The 25,466-nt window shown below is 51.0% G+C and overlaps 1 protein-coding gene across 3 annotated transcripts in view; it reads right to left on the reverse strand.

The window, feature by feature from the left end:
- Positions 1-25,466, reverse strand: part of Dlgap2 (discs, large (Drosophila) homolog-associated protein 2) — a 528,376-nt gene that overhangs the window by 62,551 nt on the left and 440,359 nt on the right. For all 3 annotated transcript variants that reach the window (XM_005373860.2, XM_005373861.2, XM_013515038.1), the window contains one exon: positions 15,009-16,078. In XM_005373860.2, the coding sequence (XP_005373917.1) occupies positions 15,009-16,078 (1,070 nt within the window). The remainder of the gene's footprint in view (positions 1-15,008; positions 16,079-25,466) is intronic.

Below are 25,466 nucleotides of genomic sequence, written 5' to 3' on the forward strand. Positions count from 1 at the left end.
GCCCTGCTGCTCCTGTCCCAACACTGCCAGGAGTGCCTGGTGCTGCCTCCCCAGGACCCAGGTGGCCATGGGAAAGTGGCCTTCTGCTGTGGTGCTTCCGCTTTTTCTCTAAGTGACACCATCCACGTGACAGCCAGGGCAGGGGCTGGGGCCAGGGAAGTATGTGTCATCACACTCTGCACTTGCAGGTGGCCAGGCAGGTGCCGCCCAGATCACACGCCTGCAAGCAGGGCCCCTGCAGGGAGGATGGAGCGGGTCACTTCTGTAGCATCCAGCTTCTGTTTTTGAAAGCAGCAGTCTCCTGGGTTGGCTTGAGTACCCTGAGGCTCACCTGGGCCACAGCACTGTGGCACGGGCAAGTGCAAACACAGCCAGGAGGACCGGGCTCAATGGAACAGAAAGCCATGGCTCCAGTTCTGCAAGCCCAGCCCTGTATCCGCTGTGCGGCGAGGTGGGCTGGGAGCTCTGTGGTCCCCTGCAGCTTGCCTCTCTGACAGCTTCAGGCCATGCTCCGTGCCAGTCTCTGGGCAGACGTGAATGCAGAGCACATCCGAAGGCATCAGGAAGTGCTAACATCCCGGGCCAGGAGGAAGCTATTCAGAATACCTTGCAGAGCCCTCAGAGTTGTAGGCAGAATGACACAAAGGCCTAGTGACACACAGAAGGCTCCATCAACAAGAAGTTAGCAATTGAGAAAATGGGCATCAATTTGCCAGGGAGAATCTGAGTTTCAAGGGACACATCAGTTCCTGACACTGAGTATGGCTGAGCACTGCAAAAATGACCGGCGACAAATGAGCAGTGGATGTCTCCGGGCACCTGACAACTCCTATCTGTGTGTCTTCTCACCAAAGTCAGTCTCCGATCATCACACGCGCAAAGCCAAACGCAGAAGAGTGCAACGAGCAGGCGTCTCCGGCCACCTCGGCCAGGCTGTGGTGGGGGGAGCGGTCGGGTCGTACAGCGCTCAGCAGACTGCTCACCGGCAAAGCTTAGCTTCCCAGGATGAGTCCGGGGACAGAGCGGCCAGCGCCTGGCACCAACGAATCACTCACAGGGTGAAGAGGGGAAGAATGACAATATCTTATCCTATGGGCGGCCCCAAACATTATAATCATACTATTCAGACATCAAAAATAGTACCACGGAGGAATGTGTGTCAGCAGTGGACAGTTCATGAGGGGGGATCTTGGTCTGTTTGTTGTTGTGCTCACTGAATAGCACAGGTCAGGCAGTTTCTAAAGAACAGCCCCAGCTTTCTAAAGGGCAAGGCCCAGCTCAAGCTTGGCGACCAGTGAGGGGCTCCTGCTGCATCATCAGGAGAGACAGAGCCGGATGCCAGCTTCTTATAGAACCATGAATGTTACCAGAAGTCTTGGTTTATGATCCCTTCTAATTCTAATCTCCTCCCCAGACCCGCCCAAATTCCCCTGGCTCATGAATCCAGGGTTACATTTCCAACTCGGGAACCTTTGGAGACATTCAAGCCCTCACCCCAACCCTTTAAAACAGGGAAGGCCTATGCCAGGAACAGAGCTGGAGGCACGGGCAGGGGCACCAGGAGGGCAGGCTCGGGCCCTCAGTTACTTTTCTTTCTATTTATACTTTTAACATTTTCTAATGGGTCAAAATCATCAATGACACTACATTCCAGTAGAGAAGACCGGATAAAATGAGGTGAATTTAGTGTGGTCAGGGCGGGAGAGCGCAGTGCAGCGACACAGGGTGGTGGTGCTGCTGCAGAGCTGGTTCCTGGTGCCTGGCGCCTGGGCAGCTTCCCGATGTGCCCACTGGGAGAGGCCCGTACCTGGGCCAGGCTGGGAGAGCTGGGCCCTTCCCTGAGAATGTACCTGGAGGTGGTCACCAGGAAGGGGACACATGCCCCCCTGGGGGTAGGCTACTCTGGCAGGCTTGGGAGATCCTTTTGTTTTGTGGATCAAAAACAAATTTCCATAAAAAACAAGGTGAAGACTTTTTTCAGCAGCCTGCAAATTAACAAATGAGATCAGCTTATGTGTTTCTGTTTTCAATTTAAGGAGCCAATTTCACAGCCTTTCACAGAAAAAATTCAACATAGAAAGAGTATAAACCAGTCAATTTCCAAGTAAGAATTCAAGCACTAAATACCACTCCAAAGCATATGTCCCAAGATTATCAAAAACACAGATCAGCCACAAGCCAGCAGGCCCTGGTGTGTTAGTGTTAGAACTGTGGGCCCACGGTGCAGGGCTGGGCTGCAGCTCCTGGGGACCAGTGCTTTACCTCCAGGTGGCTCTTAGCCCCATGGATCCAGGGGCGGCAGCCCCGTGTGACCTCCTCTCACACGGATGGGTGGCACACGCAGTTTCCAGAGGGAACATTTTCCCAAGGGAGATGTCAAAGGGCACTGTGATGTGCACTGCAAAGCAGCTCCACACTGCACATTAAAATACCTTTCCTTTCCTTCACACAGCAAAAGGCGGAGGGGAGAGGCATGGCGGTTCTGTATAATATTCTCCTTCAGGTGTTGAAACCAGGGAGGAGAAGGACCTTCCAAAGTTGTATTCCTGCAGGAAATGTCTACCTTGCTCTTCCAATGATGCGTTTGCATGTGTTTTAAATTCACATCAGTGCACCAGTGCCAGGGGACGAGGTGAGCAGGTCAGGGAACTGGCCGGTGGAGAGCTTCGGACCCCTAGCCAGCCTCATCCTCCCTATCCCCGGAGAGCGCGACCCACACCCAGCAGAGGCCCAGCTCGTGTCTTCCTGACTCTGAAAATCAGTTTTCCCACCTGTAACTTCCTGAGCCTTAGATCTAACTATGCTTTGTATAAAACAACAGCTTCTGGTTTTGCAGTTTTGATGAGCAATAGATTTTTCCAGGAGCACAACTACCCTGTAAATGGAGAGATGAGAACTTGGTGTCTACAGTGTCCAAATTCTAAGGCTGGCAGAGGCTCTGGCGGCGTCTGAGTCCTGCCGGTCTAGCTTGTAGCTTCTGATTTCAGTGACTCTGCAGTAGGGGTCAGAATCCTCACTGCTGAGCTCACCCGCTGCTGAGCCCTGACATTTTCCACATGAAAATGTTCTTAGTTAAGTTACTTTCCTTTCACTTCTGTTACACTAGAGTTCCGGCTCTGCCCGTGTGTGTGTGTGTGTGTGTGTGTGTGTGTGTGACTGTGAATGTCAGTAGGTTATATGGATTTCATTGTAGAACAGCCAGGGAGATGTGAAATATTTGCTGTAAGTGTGACACCCAGTGCGGGGAGTGTAGCCTTGTGTGTGGAGAGGAAAGTGATGGAACTCATGCACAGCCATGTCATCAGTGTGAGGGCCGAAGAGCACATGGACGAGCCGGAGGAGAGTCCAGGACCTGGCAGGGGAGTCTCCCCAGTGGTCTCCTCACTTCAAGGCAGTGGTGAGGAGGGTGCGACCAGGAGCAGGATGGGCATTGTGAGCTTCCCGATACTGTGGGGGCCAAAGATAGAATGGGGGTCTGTGGAAAGAGGAGGGGAGGAGGGGAGGAAGGAAGGAGGGGAGAAGGGGAGGAGGGGAAGGGAGCGGTGAGGAGGGGGAATGCGGACAGGGGAGGGAGGAGAGGAGGAAGGGGGAGCGGAGAGGGGGGAGGGAAGCTGCTGAAGACTCCCAGCCCTGTCTGCCTCTGGACGCCCTATGGGGACCTCTGTTCTGAGCCCAGAGGTGTGTGGAGCTAAGGCTGCATGGAGTGGTGTCTGGGAGGTGATGGCCTCAGGGTCCTGCTCAGGGACGCAGAGTCTGCTCCTCCCAGCCCTGCTTTCTTGGCAACCAGCGCTTTCCCTCCCCTTCCTCTCCGCCTTCTTCTGTCTCTGCCTTTTCCTTGAGAGCCATTCTTAGTAAGCTACACTGGCAACAAGGCCCTTAGAGACCGCGGGCTGGAAAGGATCTTATGACCAGAAGCGGACTGCAGCTCTGCAGGGGCAGATGGCTGAAGCAGGAGAAGGCCTGCTTGATTCCACCCAACTCACGCCCCAGTTGAGGCCTCAGCTCAGCCCCTGTGGGTTGCGAGGTCCTGGGGAGACTTCACGCCCTCAGGTGGGAGGTGTTGAGGGCCCCTGCATCTCAGGGCCACTCTCTGTGGAGCAGGGCTGAGAGACCCTGGCTGGTGCCCCTGCTACACCACGGCAAGTAGAGCAGGAGCTCAACACCTCGATGTGAACGCTGTGACCCCGAGGGCTTCCTCTTACTTAGTGTGCACTGGTGCACGCGCTGCGGGACCTGAGCGCTCTAGGTTTGTGTTTCTCTGTGTGCAGCCTGTCCTCCTACAGGTGGACACTCGTGCCCCTTCTGTTTTGGCTGCACCTTATGTTTTCTGCATTTCTGATGCTTGGGCCTCTGGGGCCTGCACTCCTGCAGGGACAGCCCATGCCCAGGGTGGTCAGCAATGCACCATGAGCTTGCCTTTCACACGCAGACTCCGCTCCGTGGGACCCTCACCTGTACATCACGCTCCACCTGCCCTCGTCGCCCAGGGACAGCGCCCACCCCAGAGCCTGATGCTGGCATCCGGATGGCCGGTCCCATGCTGGCTACCCTGCCAGTCCTTGCCTTGAGGACATTGTGCAGGCTCCTGTTGCCCTTGTTCCTCCTGCCTCCTGGCAGACCCGGCGCTGCCTGAGTTGCCTGCATGGCTACAGAGGTGCCTTGTTCTAGGGGCTGTGCGCAGCACACTCTGTTCATAGCCAGGTACCTCCTGACCTGGGGGCCTTGCACACTTGCCTTTGAGCACCCCTAGGACTCACCATATGCAGCTGGCCTCATTGCCCTTTCTGTTCCTCCTTCCCTGCCTGGGATGGGCAAGGAGGGTCAGCAGCACTTGGACCCATGTCAGTCCTACGCCAGGAGCTCCAGGGTGGGATCCCCGCTTCCGGAGTGTGTGCAGTGCAGAGGGCAGAGGAGCAGTGCTGCTCTTCATTCAGTGGAGCTTGGGGGTCCCCAGGGCCCTGTTGCAGTGCCGAGCTTCTTGCACCCCTGCCTCTGAGACCATGAGTGGGTAAGTGTCCCGAGACGCTGTCAACACTGTGGGACCAGGTAGCTGGGGGTGCCTGACAGGCCTCAGCCAGGCCTTCCTGAGCACATAGGCGTCCTGGGCTCCTCAGGGCTGGGAAGGTCCTGCCTTGTGGAGTCAACGTGGGAGCACCTGGACATCCCTAGAGCAGCGCAGGGCAGATGTGCTTCCTCACTGGGATCTTTGACGCATGCATCAGACCCTGCCCCTAGGGTGGTGGCAGGGGACAGGCTGCTCTCCATGCCTTCCCCAAGCTCTGGTCTTGATTACGGAGCCAGTGCTAAAGACCAAAGCAAACAGGCTGCCGGAGTGACGCCCCTGTACACACAGCACAGATGCCTGTCCCCGTGCCTCCGCCGCTGCTATGTTCTGCTCTCTGCCCCTCATCCCCACACAGCCACGGTGGGCAGCTGCCTGACCCCACCACCACAGCCCTGAACTTCCGGTGACAGCCAAAGAAGCCATGTGGAGGCCATGATCTCACCACAGCCAGCATAGCACCCAAAGCCCACACCTCACACACTGCACCGCCACTGGTGAACCAGTGGAGAGGACACAGCTGCCTACACAAGGACCGACCAGGACATAGAAGCCAGGAAACAGAGGCCAGGCCTGCAGTCAGGGACTCATGACTTGCCTGAGCTGGAGTTCACACAACTGCAACAAATTCAGTGAGACACAGGAGAGCACAGACAGTGAAGTCAGGAAAGCAGTTCATGACCCAGATGAGGAACTGAGCAGACAGGGATCACTGAACAGAACCACACGAATCTCAGAGCTGAAGAACACAGTACATGGAATAGAAATGCAAGCCCCAACATCAGTGCACATCAAGCAGAATAAGAAGATCTGAATTTGAAGACAGGTCATGTGAAGTAACCCAAACAAATAGAGCGATGCAGGATGAATAAAGCCTGAAAAACCCTAGAGTACCATTAGGCAAACACATATTTGAATTATGGGTATTCCAGAAGGAGTCAAGGAGGAAAAGGCCTAGAAAAATTCAACAAAGTAATAACTAAAATGTTCCCCAATTTTGGGAAAGATGTGGACATCCAGATCTAGGTGTCTCAAAGGACCCAAAGTAAATCTGACCAAATAAAGGTTATTTACGTGGCACAATACAATCAAAATGTGAACAGCACAGGACAAAGAGATAACTCTATAGTCAGCAAGAGAAAAGTACCGAGTTGTAGCAAGGGAAACTTCATTAGACTCAGAGCAGATTTCTCTGCAGCAACCTCGCAGGCCAGGAGAGAATGGGATGACACATTCCACATCCTGAAAGAAAGAACACTCAACACAAAAACCTGCCAGCCACAGCTTAGGTATCACATGGCTTCTCTTATATGAGAAACCAAAAGTATAAATAATTTAAAAAGCAAAATAAAAGATAGAAAATAGGGAAAAACCTGCAACCAAGAGCACTATATCCAGCAAAGCTGGTTTTCCAAAGTGAAGGGAAGTAGTCTTTCTAAGACAGGCAAACCGCACGGAACAGGCAACTGGCAACAAAGACTCATGAGAACCCCTCACTTGGACGTAGAGGGGCTACACTGAGCATCGTGAAAACATGCCGAAGCGCAAAACCCACGAGAAAGGAGACGCAGAAAAGAATCAAAACTTTAATACAGAAAGAACCTCAAGCCATACGAACAAACAAGACAGAAAAGGACATAGACAACAGCCAAAACAATATGACAGCAGCAAGACTCACAAGCCAGCAGTGACCTTGAATGTAAACACGTTACATCCCTCAATTAAAAGATTTAGACTGACTGAATGCATTAACAACAACAACAACAAAAAAAAACAGAAACAAAGCCAATAGCCAATGGCAAGCCACCTCCAGAAACTCACTTTGATGATAAAGAAATGCAGACTCAGGATGAAGGGAAGGAGAGAGATTCCACATGAACAGAAACCAACTGTAACTGAGAGCAGCCACGCTCACATCAACTCAACAAGAGGGGTAGCAGCTTCACATACATATGCACCTAATGCCAGAGCACTCAGTCTTATAAAACAGACATGTTTCTATCTACAGGGAGGCTCAGACTCCACCACAATAGCAGTGGACATCATCACCCTCTCTTATCAGTGGACACTCATGCAGACAAAGGTTAAGGAGGAACAGCAGCTACTCACACTGCTCATCAAATGGTCTAATAGACAAAATAAATAAATAAATAAATATTTTATAGAAATATTTAGGGAATATTTCATCCATCAGCCACAGAACACACTCCTCTCACCAATGCATGGAGCATTGTCCATGGTAAACCAAAGGCGAGGCCGTAAAACAAGTCCCAGCAAAGTTTTGAAAACTGAAATTATTATCCCTTATTTTATCTTTGCTGACCATAATGTAGTAAAACTAGAAATCAACAATAAGAGGAACTTCAGAAAGTGTACTAATGCATGGAAACGAAACCACAGGTCCCCAAGTAAAGAAATCAAAGAGAAAATTAAAATTTATGGAAACATACAAAAATGGAAATATACCAAAGTAGAATAATGCAAAAGAAGTATCAAGAGTAAGTGCATAGCAATAATCACCTGCATTAAAAATTGGAAGAGTTCAAATAAACAATCTAACAATGCAGCTCAAAGAACTAGAAAAGAAAGAACAAACCAAACCTAAAATTGGAAGAAAGTAAGTATGAAAGATCACAGCAAAAATAAAGCAAAGACTAAAAAGAAATACAAAAGATCAATGAAATGAGTTGTTTTTTTTTAAAACATAAAAGAATCAACAAAGCTTTTGTTATGCAAGAAAAAAAAGAGGAGACCTAAATAAAATCAGAGACTAAAAAGGTACATTGCAAATGGTACCATAGTATCAGAGACCGTTATGAACAACTCTATGCCAAAAAGTAGAGGACTCAAAAAGAATTCATGGTGCTCTGGACACACTAACCTACCAAAACTGGAAACGGGTAACAGTAACAAGTCTGAATCAACAGCAAAAGTCTTCTGACGAGAAGTGTTCAGGAGCAAGCAGATGGCTTCACTGCTGAATTTTTATCAAACTTTCAAAGAGCTCCTGATTCTTCCCACACTATTCCAAAAACATGAAAAGAGGAGGAACACTTCCCAACTCATTCTGTGAGGTCAGAATTACCTTGATATCAAAACCAGACAGGATACAACAAAACAGAAACCTGTAGACCTTCAGCATTCCTGAAGAAACAGATGCACATCGCTTCATATGATAGCGAAACAAATCCAACCACATATCAAATAGATCATACACCATAGCCAAGGAAAATTTATCCCAGAGATGCAAGGATGGTTCAATATATGCAAATCAAAACACAATGCACCACATTAATAGAAAGAAGGACAAAAACCATACAGTCATCGCAACAGATGCAGAGAAAACATTCAATAAAATTCTTCATTTACTCACGAGAAGAACTTTCTCATCAACTTAGCTGTAGAAGGAACATACCTCAACATGGTAAAGTCTATATATGACAGCCTTACAGCCAACAACACACTGAGTGGGCAAAGTTGGAAGCATTTCCTCTAAGATCTGGAGCAAGCCAAAGATGTCTACATTTACCACTCTTGTTCAGCACGGTACTAGAAGTCTTAGAACAATCTGTGTAAGACAAAGAAATAAAGGGCATTCAAACAGGAAAGGAAGAAGTGATTTTCCCTGTTCATAGCTGAGAGGATTCTATATGCAGAAAAATCTAAGGGGTTTAAGGTCTGATAAATGAGTTCCATAAAGTTTCAGGGTGGAAAAAACCCAACATGTAGAAATCAATAGCATTGTTACAGACCAACAACAAGCTGCTATGAAATGTAGGACGCAGTTCCATTCACCATTGCTATAAGAAAACAAAACACCTAGGAATAACTAACAAATTATGTGAATGACCTCTACAGTGAAAATTATAAATTACAGAGACGTTAAAGCCATACAAAATTATGTTTATGGAGTGGAAGAATTGCTATTACTGAATATACTACCCAAAGCAATTTACAGATTTAATGAATCTCCATTGTACTGTCCATTGCATTCTTCATGGAAACAAAATAACCCTAAAATTCATAAGCAACTACAAAATCCCGTGTAGCCAAAAATAATACCAGCCAGGACTGATGCAGACATCAGAGTATTTGATTTCAAGACACAAATACTACAGGACTACAGTAACAAAGACAACACACTATAGTCACAAAAATCAACACATTGACTAATAAAACAACTGAAAATCCAGAACTAAATCCACACATCTGCAGCCAACTGATCTTTGGCAAAAGAGCCAAAAATGTACAGCAGAGAAAGGAGAGTTTCTCCAGTAAATGATGATGGGGAACCTGGATACGCACAGGGAGAAGCTGAGACTAGACCTGTGTCTTCCATCCTGTACAAAAAACCAACTCAAAGATGTATCAAGGAACCAAATGTAAGACTGAAGACCCTGAAACCACTAGAAGAAAACATGGGGAATACACTTCAAGATGCCACTATTGGGAATGATTTTTTTTGGAAAAGACACCGAAAGCATAGGCAGACAAAGCAGTAACAGAAAATGGAATTATATCAAACTAAGAAACTTCCACAGCAAAAGAAACTATCAGCAGATAAAGGGACAACCTACAGAGTAAGAGAAAATATTTAAAAGCTCCTTGAGGCATTAATATCCAGAATACATGAGGAACTGAGAAGACTTCAATAAAAAGTCTGGCTTTAAAGATGGGCAAATGATCCAAACATAATTTTTCTAATTGCAAATAAATATATGAAAAAATGCTCAATAACAGTATTCATCAGGTAAATGCAAATCAAAACCACGATGAAAGGTCACCACACCTAGCCAGAATGACTGCCACCAAACACAGAAAAAATGCTGGCAAGGACCCAAGGAGGGGCAACCGTTATGTACTACTGGAGGGAATGTACACTGCTACAGCCTTTACAGAACACAGTGTGGAAGTCCCTCCACAAAATAAAAAGGGAGCTACTTTTCAATCCAGGAATCCCACTACTAGGTGGACATTCAAATGAAAGGAAATCACTGTATCTAAGAGACACCTGAACACCCATGTTTATTCAAGCCCTACTGGCAATAGCCAAGTAATTAACAGATGTATCCTTTGAAGGATGAATGGATAAAAAAACATAACATATACACACGACAGTATCATTTAGCCAGAAAAAGAAGAAATCCTGTCATTTGCAAACATGTGGATGGAACTAGAGGGCACAGTATTAAGTGAAATAAACCAGGCACAGAAGGACAAAGGCTACACGTCTTCTAACTCATTTGCAGAAGATAAAAAATGTGGTCTCAAAGAGGAAGAGAGTAGAAGAGTGATGCCTAAGCCTTGGAAGACAGGAGAGAGTGGGTGGAGCGCAGGTGCCAAAGTGGAGTGAGTTAGCACCGCAGTTGGTGCAATTTTTCATGTTTCAGGAGGAACCACATAGAGGAGGCAGGTCCAAAGGCTCCAACACAAAGCAGTGAAAAGCAGACAGAAACACTAACTGTCCCAGCTGATCATCATACCTTATGGAATGGTCACACTGTCCATAAACATGCACAGATACTAGGTGTCAATTACACAAAGACTGACACAGAGCTTCCATGAAGGAAGTGAGTAGCGAGGCAGTGCGGAAGGCCAGGGCCACTTCAGATGGTGTGGTCAGAGGTCAAAGGTCAGAGGTCAGACTCTTTAGCAACCACACACAGCTTCCACCCTGGTGCAGTGTAGTGTTCAGTCCTGGATGGTGTGGAAATGGTCACAGACAAGTGTTTTTTGGTATCCTTTGAAATTGTTAGATAGAAATGATGACTGGGGAGCCTGGCTTCACTGGTTTTGTTTTGAACTGCGGCATGTAAAATAACCTACTGACCGAATGTCACTGGAAAAGGTGGCATTTTAAGTGTGTTTTCTGTGCATAAGTGGAAACTGCATGACCTTTGTGCCTGAGCATCCACATAGCGCCTGGAAGGCAGGGGTGAGATCAGGTTGAAACCTCGTCCAGCGGTGGCTGGGGGTGTTCAGGCCCAGGAGGGAGGGTTTGAAACACGGTAGAAGCAGGAAGCTTCACGGCTCACAAGCACTGCACGCCCACCTGAGCTACTTTCCCTCCTGTGGCTTCTCCATGTAGCAAAATGGAGGAGTTCGGTGTAGAAAGTGACCCTCTCTGCCTGGGAAAGAGTGGACTGGGCAGGCCCCTGAGGGCCAGTGAGGGTCACCCTGAGTCCAGACCCCAGGGGCAGACAGCCAGGGCACATGGTGGAAGGGCACCAGTGGGGGTCCACGGGCAGGTGCATGCCCTCACAGGCGGCACTGGGAACGTTCGCCCCAGCCAGGCCGCACTGCCCACACACACAGCCCCACCACGGGCATCGGAAGCGTGGCTTTGGGCGGCTTGTCTGCTGGTGGAGAAAACAGAAAACAAGAGCTGGAAAGGAATGCCGTGGGCCAAAACTTCTTCCGCTTCTGTGCGTAGTGTTTGACCTACTTACAGTCTGCTTGCGGTGTTAACTACATACTCAAAGGTGGAAATAAAACACATCCCTCTGTTCACTGCAGAGCTCTAGTTTTTGGAGAGAAAATGAATGGAGCACCTGAACATTCACTCCCTTCCTGTTCTTCTAACTCTTACTCTTCAGCAGCACTTACAGACAAATTCATGTAGTTCCCTAATACTGCAGCTCTGAAGAAAAAGCTGGGCTTGTGAGGACCCGGAAGCCGTCTTTCCTCCAGCAAGCGTGAAGCTGTCAGCTGGGGGATGGCTGTGAAGGCACTGGACATCCCTTGTGCAGAGTCCTAGGACAAAAACAGCCTGAGGAGGCGCACGCATAATTGGTGCTGCTGGTCTCCATAAATCTTTCACCATGAGCCGAGTGACCACTGGAGGACAATGAGGAGGGAAGGCAATGCCGGTGCCTCATCAGGGGTGAAGGGGAGACAGGCAGCTGCTGCTGGAGGGAAGGCTCCTCACGGATGGTGGCTCTGGGTGCTTCCTGGGTCCCTGACCCTGCCTGGCCTTGGGACAGTGGTATGCAGGTGTAACCTCTTGGGATGAGTGGGTGCGGGGCCTGCTGCTGCAGCCCGATAGCATGCGTGGGTCAGCGGGTATAAGGCCAGGGCCGCCGCGACTGTCCTCTCTCTACCCTCACACCTTATGTACTTAATACCAGGGGATTTCGCTCCCATGCTTCATTCCGCTGAGCCACATCTTTTCACAGTATCAGATCACAGCCTGTCATCTTTGTTTTTCATGGTACTGTAAACAGACACGATGTTCGGAAGCCTGGAAAATGCATTTTGCTAAGACCACAGCTTGCCTGACCCCTGGGGGACGCTGCATGGCTCCCTGCACCCTTGGGTCAGGCAGAGCAGGGGGGTCTGGGAGAGACGGGGGCGCTTGACGAGGCTTCTCCCTCAGTACCTTGCAAAGCCAGCTGCGAGGGATGACTGTGACCAGCACAGCACAGCAAGGAGCCATGGACAGGGGTCCAAGTGCGGCAGTGCAGAGGAGCTTCGGCGACAGAGCCAGAGGCATCTGCAGCGACGCTGGCATGGAGTCCAGGCCACAGACCTCAGGCTGGCACACTGCTGCCAAACACACAGCATTTAAAAAATAAAGCAATGAAAGGTGGAGAAGGGAGAGAGACAGGGAAAACTGTCGTGAACAGAGACTCCGATCGGCCAGTCCCACTGTGGCCCCTCCGCTGGATCCTGATGCAGATGCCCTGCTAAAAGGAAGTCCAAGCCATTGGGAGATTTGCAGTGTGACCCAGTATTTGAAAATACTGAAGAATTACCATTCCAAATGTGTGATCAGATACGGTGGCTGTCTCAGAAGGAGTCGTATCGGTCAGTGTGGTATTTCAGAGATGACTGTGGAGGCAGTTACAGCTGGAGTGCTGTGGTGGTGGGGTCTGTTTCAGCCTGACCAGGGGGTGCAGCTGAGGAGCAGACCAACTCAGCTGGCCCCACACAGATGGCAGTGTGTGGATGTTTCTGACCACGGGGATAGGGTGAGCCCCGCTACATGAGGGTGGGTGCTCATGCAGTGACGTCTCATAACCGAACACTTACAGAGGGTTGTGGGGGCCCAGGGCAGCACGAGCCATTGGGCGGGCCCATGGAGAAGGGGTGGTGGGAGCCACCAGGCAGGGGGTGAGACAGGCCAGGCAGCTGGGGGTGAAATGCCAGGGTGGTAGTGTCACCCTAACGTGTTCAAGAGGCACTGAGTAGGCATTCCCAGGTCAACAGAAAAGGTGAGCATTTGCTACGGTAATGACACACTGGAGTGTGGACCTCAGTCCTGTTCACTGTCCCTTTAGACAGGAGAGAGAATGTTTTTACGTGCGGATGTTAACGTTTGCCAACTACAAGCAAAGTTCAAGCCTCTTCCTTACTATCAAGATAGTAGTTGTCCAACTCCCAGTTTGTGTCTGGATAAATCTGTTGCCACCTGCATTTGGTTAGCAAATCCTCTCAGAACTGGCCCTGAGAGCTGGGGTGAGGCGCAGGAGGAGCTGGGCCTCGGCGGGCTCTCTACCCTGGGCTCTGTGCCCGCCGGGTCACAGCTGCCTCTCTGTTCCGCTAATTGGCCGCCTGGTGGCTCAGCCGGCATCCAGCACCGTTACTCATGATTCCAGGAGGATTTCTGCACACCCACTGGGCATGGCACCTGCTCCCAGGCAAGTGGGACGCATGCGTGGAGGTGAGAGCATGTGATGAGTGCACAGGAGGCCTGAGCTGCCCTGGTCTTGCTAACAGGCACAGCCTGCCACGGGAGCTGCAGAAGGCTTCTCAGCCACGCAAGGCCGAAAGGTGCTCCTAAGGCGGGGGCTTCCTGGCATCTCTGTGATGGGTAGTGGCACGATTAGGAGACTGGAGAGGAAACTGTGTAGAGCACAGGGTTCCACAGTATGCCAGCTCTTGCCAGACACTGAATTTACTTTGTCCTTGGTAAATTCATCTCTTCCCCACGCCAGAGAGACACAGATTTCCAGTATCACGGGTCAAAGGCACTGCTGCCAGGTGGGGTGCAGCTCAGCAGAGAGGCATGTCCACTGCCACTAGAAATATCAGCAGCCTGTGCGCTGTGGGGCCAGCATACCTCTATGGCTGTTGCTAAGTCCCTCACCCTCAGGGCCTCGGGGAATGCCCCATCATGCTTACAGTGATGACCCAGTGAGTGTCCTGGGAGACCACTGAAGTTTCCAACCAAAACTGCCTGAGATCACTGCAGCACTATTCACAAACAATGGGAGCAGCCTCAGGGTCTACCAGTGTGTGAGTGACAGGAAGATGAGGAGCGGGGCCTCAGGGAGTACTACTCAGCCTCAAGAAGATGGCAAACCCGCCATACGTAGCAAGACGAGTGAACACGGAGGACTCCGTGCAAGACAGACAAGTTAGGCAACAGTGCACTCCCGTGAATGCGGAGACACGGGAGCTCAAGCGGGCAGCAGAAGGCCGGTTACCAGGGGAAGGCTGGGGCTGGGAGATGTTGGTCAAAAGATGCAAAACTTTACTTAGACTGGACGAATAATTTCACCGGACTTATTTTACAACACGGTGACAACCTGCAATAACCACATATTGCCAAGTCACAGTAGGGTAGCTACTGGTTACAAAATTATGTCCCAAAATAACTAGAAAAGAACTCAAAAATTCCCATAAAAATGGTTACCGTTGGAGGCAGAGAGTCTATTGCTCCGCTCTGATCATTACCCATCACGTTCACGTGTCACATCATCCCTCAGTACCTCACAAAGGTGTACAGAAGCTATGTTTCAATAAAAATTTGCTAGGAGAGTCACGACATGTTCCCAGCACGAACACACAGGGATGAGAGGCAAGGTATATGCTAGTGAGCTCGACTCCAACTTCCTAAACATTGCACTGCACATCCAGGTTTCTCACACAGCCCTTCCTGCCGACTGACTGAAGGTGATCACAATAAAAACCCGGGCAGAGGCCACTAGGCTGGGCGCCTTACCTGGAGGTAGTGGCATGGCCGCAGGGCGGGCTTCACCTCCTGGGGGGCCAGCGGCTTGTCCAGGTTCAGGGAGCTCTTGCGGTAGGCCTCCTTGGCCTGGCTCACCGTGAGCGTGGACCAGGAGCTGCGCTTCATATACTTGGCATCGGGCGTCAGGGCCAGGCCCTCACAGGCCGAGCACTTGACGTCGTTGTTGCTCTTGGAGGTCTTCAGGGACAGGTCCCCAAAGGGGCTGGGCAGTGCCTCGGGGTAGCAGTGGGCAAGGTGGTCCATGTGGTGCCGGTTGGCCAGGCTGGGCGTGCGGTACGTGCTGTCGCTGTCCAGGTTGTCATCCGAGCTCCACCAGCTGCTCATGCCAGACTTGGGCTTGCCCTCGGGCTTGCGCTCCTTGCTCTTGCTCCGCTTACTGTGTTTGGAATGGTGGCCGTGGTGGTGGTCATCCCCCCTGCTGTCCCCCTTGGTCCCGCTGGCATGGCTCTTGGAGGAGCCCTCCAGCGAGTGCGACTTGGTGAAGAGCTTCTGCACAGAGTGCACCAGGTGCCGTATCCGGCCCGGGCTCTCGCTGCGCTGCTCGGGGGCGGCCGGGGCTCTCTGGTACTGCAGCGTGTGGAAGCCGTCCCTGTGCAGCGGCAGCTGCTTCTCAAACTGGTCCAAGAGGTTGGCGGGAATGCGGTTGACCTTGGTGCTCGCGTGCGACATGGTGCAGTCGTCCCTCGTGTCGTAGTGGGAGCTGTAGTGCATCCTGGGAAAAGTGCTGCTGGACACATGGTCGCCCAGCACCACGGGCATCATCATGCACTCTGAGTGCACAGAGCTCCGGGGTGAGCAGCGGTGGTGGTCGAGCGGGCAGCTCTCGGCCGGGCTGAGCAGGTAGGGCTGCCGCACGTCCTGCCCATGGCGCAGATGGTCGTGGGGGAGCTCGCAGTCGTCAGGGGGCGTCAAGCCACACGTGTGACCAGTGCACAGCTGTGGTTGGTTTCGACTTCCAGACAAGCCTTTCATGTTCCTAGGGGCGGGGGAGTACCTTTCCTCATTGAAGTGCTGCGTTGGGGACCATGAGTACTGCTGGTCTGTTGACAAAACAGAAATGTCACTTAGTACCTGGGGGCCATACTGATGGTAGCCGCAGTCAGAAAGCAACACATCTGACCCCCTCATGAACCACTTTTTCCAGCCCCAGTGCCCACTGGTGCTCTGGGCATTTGGGGACCTGTCATGCCCTCAGTGTGAGAGCACTAAGGGGAGGAAATGATGTTCTCAAAGATGGTCACTAGGGGGTGATCAAAAAGCACAGGAATGTTCAAGTTAAAAGAAAACAAACTGTTGCAGTAAAAGACATTCCCATTATGCCCCCTCACTTTGAACACACTCATTCCATTTCCTGGCCGCTTTCTGCAGCAGCTCTGGAGTCCTCTTTCCTGAGTGTCTTTAGTTGCACTATCTTGGCTCCCTTGATGTCCTAAACTGACTTAAAACATTTCCTTTCATGGTCCTTTTGACTCTGGGGACGAGTCACAAGTCGCCTGGTGCCAGATCCAGTGAACAAGGTGGATAAAAGCACGACACGTTTTCACGAGCCTGCCTTTCCTTTGGATGGCACTCAGCGGCAGAGTTCACTGTATTTTTTGATCACATCTCATAAAGACACTCATGAAAGAGGACCTTCAAAACTGCTCCAGAAAGTGGTGAGAACCATGGGATAAGTGTGGTCAGTGTGAGATGCAGCCTCTTGAGGGGGAGCACTAGCAACGTGTCTTACTGTGACAATTGTTTTATTTAAATATTTACTATACAGTTTGATCACCCCTTTTACAATGACAAATACGTAACATCTCACAGCCTTAACAGGTCTCTCAACAGATTTTGTGGTATTAACAAAACAGTTTTTGGGGAAACTTAGCTATATTTCCATTAGATTTGAGTATTTTGGTTCAGCTTAAGACATTTGAAAACTAACATCTGGTATTTAATTAGTAATACTGCTTGGTAAGCTAATGCATCTCACATGAGCTCATTAACCACAAAATGGTTCAAAGCTACTCGTTCCTCTTCAGGTGAGCAGTGTGGGTGGCTTCCTCAGCCCATCTGCACACATGGGGACCACCGTGCTGCCTGCCACACTTCTTGAGGACAGACTCAGCTCTTATGGGGCTGTAGTTGGGCATGCAGCCCTCTCCTCCCTCCATGGAGACTTGGCTTTGGTCCTGCATCTCAGCTTTATCCCCGCTTTCTCCTTGAACTGTGTCCCAAGTGTCTCCTGCCCCTAGGCCTCCAGCAGCAGGGATGCCCTGCCCTGGGGTGGATCTTGGGAGGACTCGCAGGATGCCCTGCATATCAGGAGTTTGTTGCCACCTGCAATAGTCCACTCTGCAGAGACCAAGTGGTCTGACATGTGACACATGGCACATGGGTGATCCAACTTCAGGAGTGGACAGCCTGGAGCCCAACCTGCGGGTAGCCCACTGGGGCAGCAGCTAGCTTTGTCTTATTAGGGGTGTGGCCCTGGAGTCCCCGGCTCCACACTGCAGCCCTTGACTATGTGATGGGACTCAGAATACAGCGTGGATGGAAAGCCAGGGCCCTGGCCTGAGGGGCGGTTAATGTTTATTAGCTTTGTCATCATCACTGTAACTAATCGGAGTTCACACTGGTTTGGGTCCTTATTTGTAAAGTCTAGGGTTTATGAAATCTTCAGGGCTGGATCCTGGGATTCCCTGCAGAAGCCCTGGCCCTGTGCTGCATCCTGCTGTCCCTGGCTCTGTGTCACTCAGCCTCCCCCTGGGGCCAAAAAGGTGGGAAGTGAAGACTGCTGCAAACAGGTAGGAAGGAAGCCCAGAACCAGGGCTCTGAACGGTGAGCTCCCGACGGCGGGGCCTAGAATGGTGGGCCCCGCAAGGACAAAGGCTTTGGGGTGGCCCGCTTCCTGAGGACTTGGGCCTTAGGACAGTGGGCTCCCCAAGGACGTGGGCTCTGGGACAGTCAGCTCCCTGAGGACCCAGGCTCCAGGAGAGTGGACTCCCTGAAGATGTGGGCTCTGGCATGGCCAGCTCCTTGAGTCCATGCTTCTCTATGTTTTATCTGTGTGCCGCCAACCCTGGCACAGGCCAGGTCCAGACCAGACTCCCACAGTAAATGAGGGTGCCTGAGATGCTTCACCCTCACATGCCCTTTGCTTCACACTCAGACCCCTTCTGAGGACTCCCTGTTCTGGTCACTGAGTTTTTCCCCACCGTGTCCCAAGCTGGCAGGCTTCCTCAGTGTTGGTTTTCTAATCACTCTGCACACTACTACTTGCTGCATCTGTCCTCAGAGCTCAGGGCCCAAAAAGACAGCAGAGACCAGGTCCAGAGCTGACTCCTCCCCTAGCCACCACCCTGGGATCCGGTCACCAACGCCCTCCACCTCTCTTCCCTCACCCTGGGTCTCCCTCCCCAAGCTCCTATGGCTCCCTTCCTGGCCAGAGATGATCCTGGGGCTAGAAGTCATCTCAGAGTTTAGGGAACACCTCTTAGCATGTGGACAGAGGAAAGGCTGAGAGACACAGGCTTCTCCCTGTGCCCAACCCCAGTGCCCCAGGTCACTGTGTGGCCATGTGACCGGTGCAGGGCTCAGCCTCAAATGTCCCATTTCAGGCTTCAGCACTACAAGTGCCCACGGCAGCTCACACACAACACCTGTGACAAGAACAGGCACGACTCTGAGGTCCCCAGAAGCCCAGGTAAAGGAGGACTGTGCCCAGGAGTGCCACATAGAAGATGACATCAGTACTCCTGGAGGGACACTGGGCTCACAGAGGCCCCTCCTGCCTTTCCCATGGCTTGGGGCCCTCAACTTAGGGGCAGGAATTGTGAGCTCCACAGAGCCTTTGGGCTCAGGAAAAGTCAGGCACACTGTCCAGGGGGTGCTGTCCCAGAGCTTGGTGCCTTTCTTCCTCAACAGTCGCCACAGCACCTTCACGTGCTGGAGGCAATAATTAGAATATGTTACACTTAATATAATTAAAAACACATTAAAGAGGAAATTCAACATTCAGCTTTCAAGTAGCAGCGCTACAATGTCTAGTCCAGACTCTGTAGCCAAAGTTGTCACCCTTTTACCTTCTGCATGATTTCTCCACTAGCATGCAATTTAATACATATCTACTCTCCCTTCATATTAGACAGCGAACCCATTACCGCTCCCCTCACACATCCTGTTCCTGCGAATGCTTAGCCTGCGCTGCAGCGAGGCTATGGAAAACACAGTATTCAGTGATGGCAAACCTCTGAGAGCTTTCCACGATACAAACAGTCCACTGCGGCATGCGTGCCATAGGTTTGCCACCACTGCTACAGATGATAGAAGCTTAATGAAATCAATTAAATTTGACTGTGCAACATGTTGACGACACTTTTCCTTCCCACTTGTCACACTGTGTGTCCTGGTGTATGCGTAGAAACTCCCACATTATCTCTTAAAAACACCGAAAGAGCAACAAACACGCCAGCAAGGCACTGTAGTGGATGGCGGATCTGAAGAGTGTGATGAGGACTTGGACCATCAGTCTTTTAGAGTAAATATGTACAAATATAATAAACATGTAGGGACGGGTAATTTCTTTTTGTGAAAGCGTGTCTCTCAGCCTTTCCTCTGTCCACATGCTAAGAGGTGTTCCCTAACAAAAATGTGGAAGGCATCCTAGTTTCCTAATTTCTAGCTGGTCACAAACCCATTTCTGTTATTAAGAGAGAACAGCAATTATGACTGCTCATTAGTGCACAACTATCTATGAAAGCTCAGGCACAAAGCAAGCACTGAGGGCCCGGCCTGCTGGTCTACCCATCCTTTGTCTCTGTTTTTCACTGGTACCTGCTTCCACAGCAGGTCGTGAGGCGGGGAGGAATGGTAACACCGTGCAAGCGCCGCGCTTCCCAGCCAGCTGCCAGACCTTCATCTGCCCTGCCACACACAGTGCTGCCTCGTCACAGGCAGAGGAAATGCGATGGAGGTGAAGTGAGGGAGACCTTCCCAGACTGTGGAAGGACGGACTTCCCCAGAAACATTAGCTGCGCCACAGGAGACCATGGGGTAGCCTGGCTGGTTGCTGGAGAGCCCTCCCCAGGCCCCTGCCTTCCTCTGTCCCCAGGGCACTTCCCAGCAGCCTTCCCTGGGGCTCCTGGGCTCTTCATCCCCCGCTCCCTTCAGTGCATGGCAGCACACATGGGCCAGGAAGCTCTGGGGAAGCCCATCCTGCCCCACACAGGGTGAGTGTGGAGACGAGGCCACCTGTGTCAGAAGGCGCCTATTGAGCCCCAGCAGGAAAGCAAGAAGTGCAAGAGCTGAACACTGGCAGCTATGAACACCGCTGGGAGGCTGCAGCAGCAGGATCACGAGTTTGAGCCTAGCCTGGGTAACACCAACTTAGCAAGACCTTGTCTCAAAGTAAAAAAAAAAAAGGGGTGGGATAGAGCTCAGTGTAGATGCTCTGGGTTCAGTCCCCAGTACTGAAAAAACAAAACCAAAAACTGACAAACCTTTAACCTGACTAAGAAGAAAGACCAAGACTTGTGACAAGATCAGGAGTGTTCAGGGTGCTATGGCCGTAGACAAGACTAAGACTTCTGAAGTCAGAAATTAACATGGACCAACCTCACAGAAGCAAACGGGGCTGTAAGAGACTACTGTGAACAACTGTATGCCAACAGATAGGTACCCTAGATGAAATGGAAAATTCACAGGGACACAGATCACTCCAAGAACAAATAGAATATCTCAGCAGGCCAAACACCAAAGGGCTTAACGCAATAACCAAAGGCCTCTCAACAAGGGGAAAGCCCAGGACTGATGGACTCACAGGCGAATTCTATCACACAGTTAGAGAGGAATAACTCCAGTACTTCTCAGACTCTTCTAGAAACAGAAGAGGAGGGGGACATTCAAACCCACAGTTCAGCAATTCTGTCAGGGCCAGCATTACCCTGATGTCAAAGTCAGGTCACAAGCAGAAAATGTGGAGGAAGGGCCGAGGAGTTCATGCGGGGAAACTGCATGGACCTGGTGACATCGCCAGGGACAGGGACAGCAGGTGGCCTGTGGGGTGTCCAGCACATCACTCAGGGCCATCCACAGCATGCACCTGGGCAGTTAGTGCAAACCCGTGGGCAGCTTCCCTCATGGAACCTCCCTGAGCAAGTGAGCTACACAGCCTGAATGACAGGGCGGGTGCAGTCCAGCAAAAGATGCCTGTCCCCTCCACTCTGTGCCCCTGGCTCTAGGCGGAAGCTGATCCTCAGTCCTGTGGAAGGGCTTGTTTCCAAGCCTACCCACGTCGGCCCTGGATGTGACGCCAGTCCCAGCCAGGTTTGGGCTGTGCAGGTGACCATGAACCCACCAGGGGATTGGTGCCGAGTCCTCCTGTGTGCACTTGGGCACCTCCCCGTAGGTGAGGAGGGATATCAATGCCAGGGCTCCACCTCCATCACCTTGAGACTGCGACTTGGGGACAGGAATCCTTTTAACATTCCTCGGGGTCCTTTACAAATATTTGCAAGTATTAGAACACAGAAGCGAGAGTGGGATCCACCCCAGAGTGCTCGGAGGAGAGGAGAGAGGAAGGTGGCTTCCAAAGAGCACTGCTCTGGTGCTCCGACATGGACATCCCTTGCCCTCTGACTGCCCCCTGACCGCTTCCTTTTTCCAGCTGGGCCTCTGACAGTGTGTGTGGTTCTTCAGCACCACACCCAAGAGGACAAGGGAACCCAGAGTGTCTCTCAAGCTGGGAAAAGGAAGGTCATACCCTCTCTGTTCACTGAACCCTCATACCACAAGGCCACTCAGCAAAGGCTCCCTCTCCCTACAGCATGTTGCTCCTAAGTAGAGCCCAGCTCGTAGAGCCTTTCGGAAATCAGCCAGGGACCTGCTGCTCCTCCCCTCCACTGCTCCCCTCCCTGTACTGGGTGGGCCTCCAGGGACTTAGTGTGCATGTGTGCCTGCATGCTTGTGTGCATGTGTGTGTGTGTGTGTGTGTGTGTGTGTGTGTGCATGCGTGGTGCTGGGGAATGAAGAGCAGAAACCAGTGCCTCAGCAGCCTCAGCAGATCAGCCCCACCCTGGGCCCAGGGACTTCACGCCAGCACTGAGAGTGGATTTCTCAGAGCTCTGCAGGAAGCCACAGCTGCCTGGGTTCCTCACTTGGAACCCCAGCCAAGGGTAGCTGCCCATCCCCAAGCTGTGTTGTTCCTCTTAACCTTGTGGTCCCTAAACCCCATCTGTTCTTCAAGCCCTACTGCAAGTGCTTTCTGATCCCTAAACTCTTCCACCTCAATCCAGCCTCTCCTCCTCTGAAGGTTAATAGAGTTTCTGTAACTATACTCCCCCATGACGACTTCCTTTCACTCATTCACCCTGCATCATGCTTGCACCCAGCATGCAGTGTGGGCGCAGACTCCCTGCTGAGTGCTGGGGGCAGAGATAGCCAGGGCAGGCCCTGTCCTGCAGAAACACAGGCTGGAGACCACAGTCCACAGCAGAACTGGCGTGGAGCAAATTGCTGCATCTTGGCAAAAGAGCCAGGGCCTTTTGGCAATCATCCCAGTGGATCTTAAGGCGGAGTGATCACTTTTGATGATGTCAGAATGCTGCAGCTTTGCCCTTCTTTGTGCCCTCTGCCCCGGCACACACATGCACACTTGCACATGTGCAAAGCCACGCATACACACAGGGAGGTAACCACACACACAGGCATGCACACACATGTGCTCACACATAAGCGTGGACTTCCATGGCAAACTGTGAGCTCCAGGAGACATCGAGACAGCTGGGCTGCAGCTGCTTGACCACTAACCGCTCCGCCACCTTGGGCAGCTTGCTGAACCTCCTGTGCTTCCTTCTCCATGCGTGAAGGAGAAGAGCCTGAGACCTGCCTCCCAGGGCTGCTGTGAGCAACCAACACGCTCATTTAGGCAGACATTCTAGACATGCCAGGCCTGCAGTAAGTACACAGCACATGCTGGTCACGGTGGAATTAAACTGCCCGTACATTTTGAGCCTGGCCTGTTCCCGTGCAGGGGAAATTAGTTCAACTGTGTTAAACTGAACTGTTTGACTTGGAATAAAAATAAAGAGATGGGAAAACCTGGAGAGAAATGCCAGAGAGGGAAGGAGATGTCTGGGCAATTGGGCACAAATGAATGCAAATCCTAAAGCATGGAGCTGAAAACTGCCAATTGTAGCGGAGGCAGGGGTCACTGGTGACGTCATTTTGGTGGAGCCCATCCCTGGGGGCTGGCAATGCAGGGAAGTGCACACAACATCAGCAGAAGCTGGAAGTTTACCATGTTAGGCTTTAACCGCTTCCGAAGAGCAGCAGTGTTGCACTTTTCAGAACTGAAAAGGTCTCTCCATTCACTTGAAAATTCAAACCCTTTTATACACCTGCCTCTGTAGAACTAATTGGATATCACAGATGTTGAAATTTTATTTATTTATTTATTTTTGCTTAAGATGAACCTGGTGTGGTTATGCATGCCTGTAATCTCAGTGCTTGGGAGGCTGAAGCAGGAGGATGGCCTAGAGTTTAAGGCCAGCCTGGGCTACACCAGAGAGTACAGGGCCAGCCTGAACTATACAGTGAGACTCTGTCTCAATAAACTCCCCCCCAAAAAAGAAAGAAAAGAAAAAATATAAGAAAAAGAAAAAAAGAAATGAATCAGATGTTGGTCTTCAGTTCGATATGTTCAATATGAGAGACAATTTGAGAGGAAACAGAACCTTAGTGTGTCCCATCTCAACACCCCCCGCCCCCTGTCTATGTAGCTCTGACCTCCACTGGATTCTGGTAACAGTCCCAAGAAGGGGTCAGAGTTATTCACAACTTACACACGGCACAATTATTGCTCAAAGAAAGCTTTCCCAGGTTAAAATAGCTCCTAGGAGTCCAAGTTTCTCCTGGAATCCAAGCCCCTAACTTCTGCTTACTCCCTTTCATTGCCCAGAAACTGTGCGGAGTGTCCAGGGTGCCTTCCCACTGCAAAGCTGGGTCCCCAGAGCTCAGACGTCCTCCTTGCTCCAGGTCTGGTGTCGCCAGGGCCCAGGTGTCCTCCACAGTCCAGGGCCGAGGTCCTGATAGCCCAGGTGTCTTCCCTGCCCAGGGCTGGCGTCCGAAGGAGCTTGTTCCTACTACACCAAGCTGAGTCTCAAAAAAGGTCTAATTCTTTCAACAGATACACTGTGGCTAAAGTTACTCACATGCAGTACTTTGCCACAGGCTTTGTCATAGCAATCTTCTAAGCTGCATGTCTGTGATAGAAGGGCCCGTAGCCACGCCCTGTAGTCACTCATCCTGTTTGTCCACCTTAGGATGAGTTGTTATCTCCCAGCCAAGCTCTAGCTATGTGAAGAACCCCTAAGGAAGCCCTGGCGCATCCACACCATGCAAGTGCCTGGCACATAATGTTGCTCAAACACAGCAAACCAAATTCAGAGTCCTGAGAATTGTGCTCAGAACTTGTCTCTTCCTGTAAAGCTACGGCCACCCTACTGAAGTGGACAAAACCATCTCTATCTGAAATTAAGTCCAAGAAAAGAGGGTGAAGCACGGCTTAAAAATAACCCCAAACTCACCATTTTGGCAAAATCAAAGCTATTACATATCCCTCAGCTATGCGTATTGAGTTGTGCGCCTGGCACACCCATCTGACTGCATGGTATATTCTGCTTATGTTGTGGTCATAGTGCACACGTAGCACTTGACGTCTGAATAAACTGTACTGTCACAACACCTGCTCTCCAGGCCATTGCAAGGGATGAGGGATGGGATCCTGATCCATCACTGCATGGGGCCCAGCAAGTGCTGCCATGTTTGTTGGCAGTACAAAGGCTAAAATACATCCTCTTCCTTGGATATGTGCACTCCAGGCTTCCAGAGGGAAAATTTGCCGGTGCAGTAACAACATCCAGAGACCAATCCAGTGGCCATGTTGGATACCCAGGTCTGAGGGCATGAGACTGAGAGCAGCAGCTGGGTCCCCAGCCTGACATGTCCTTATAGAGGCTACCACCATGCTGGAAGGATGTCTGGAACCTCAAACAAGTAGCTGGGAAAATGAAAAGACAGGCTTTCTCTTTCACCCCGGCAGTGCCATGGGAGATTGCTTACTGACAGGACCAAGGTACGTGTCCTCAGTAGCCAGGAGGAGACTGTGGATGTTGGAATAAGCACTGCATGCACAGGCAGACAGGGCAGAAATGACCTCAGAGTACTCATTCAACTAAGATAGCAATGACTCAGGTAAGAGTCCATACATTCATCCAGAACAGAATTGACCCATAGAACTAGAATGTATCTGACCCAACAAAGATTCACCCATTGAAAGGGGCTGGAACTGATTTGAGTGAAGTTCTACACATCTAGCCAGGACAGATCTGACCTGATGAAGGTTTCACACATTCAACCAGGGCAGAACCAACTTGATGAATATTA

Source organism: Chinchilla lanigera, unplaced genomic scaffold (assembly GCF_000276665.1).
Source record: "Chinchilla lanigera isolate Chin_1 unplaced genomic scaffold, ChiLan1.0 scaffold00002, whole genome shotgun sequence".
NCBI classification, from domain to species: Eukaryota; Metazoa; Chordata; class Mammalia; order Rodentia; family Chinchillidae; genus Chinchilla; species Chinchilla lanigera.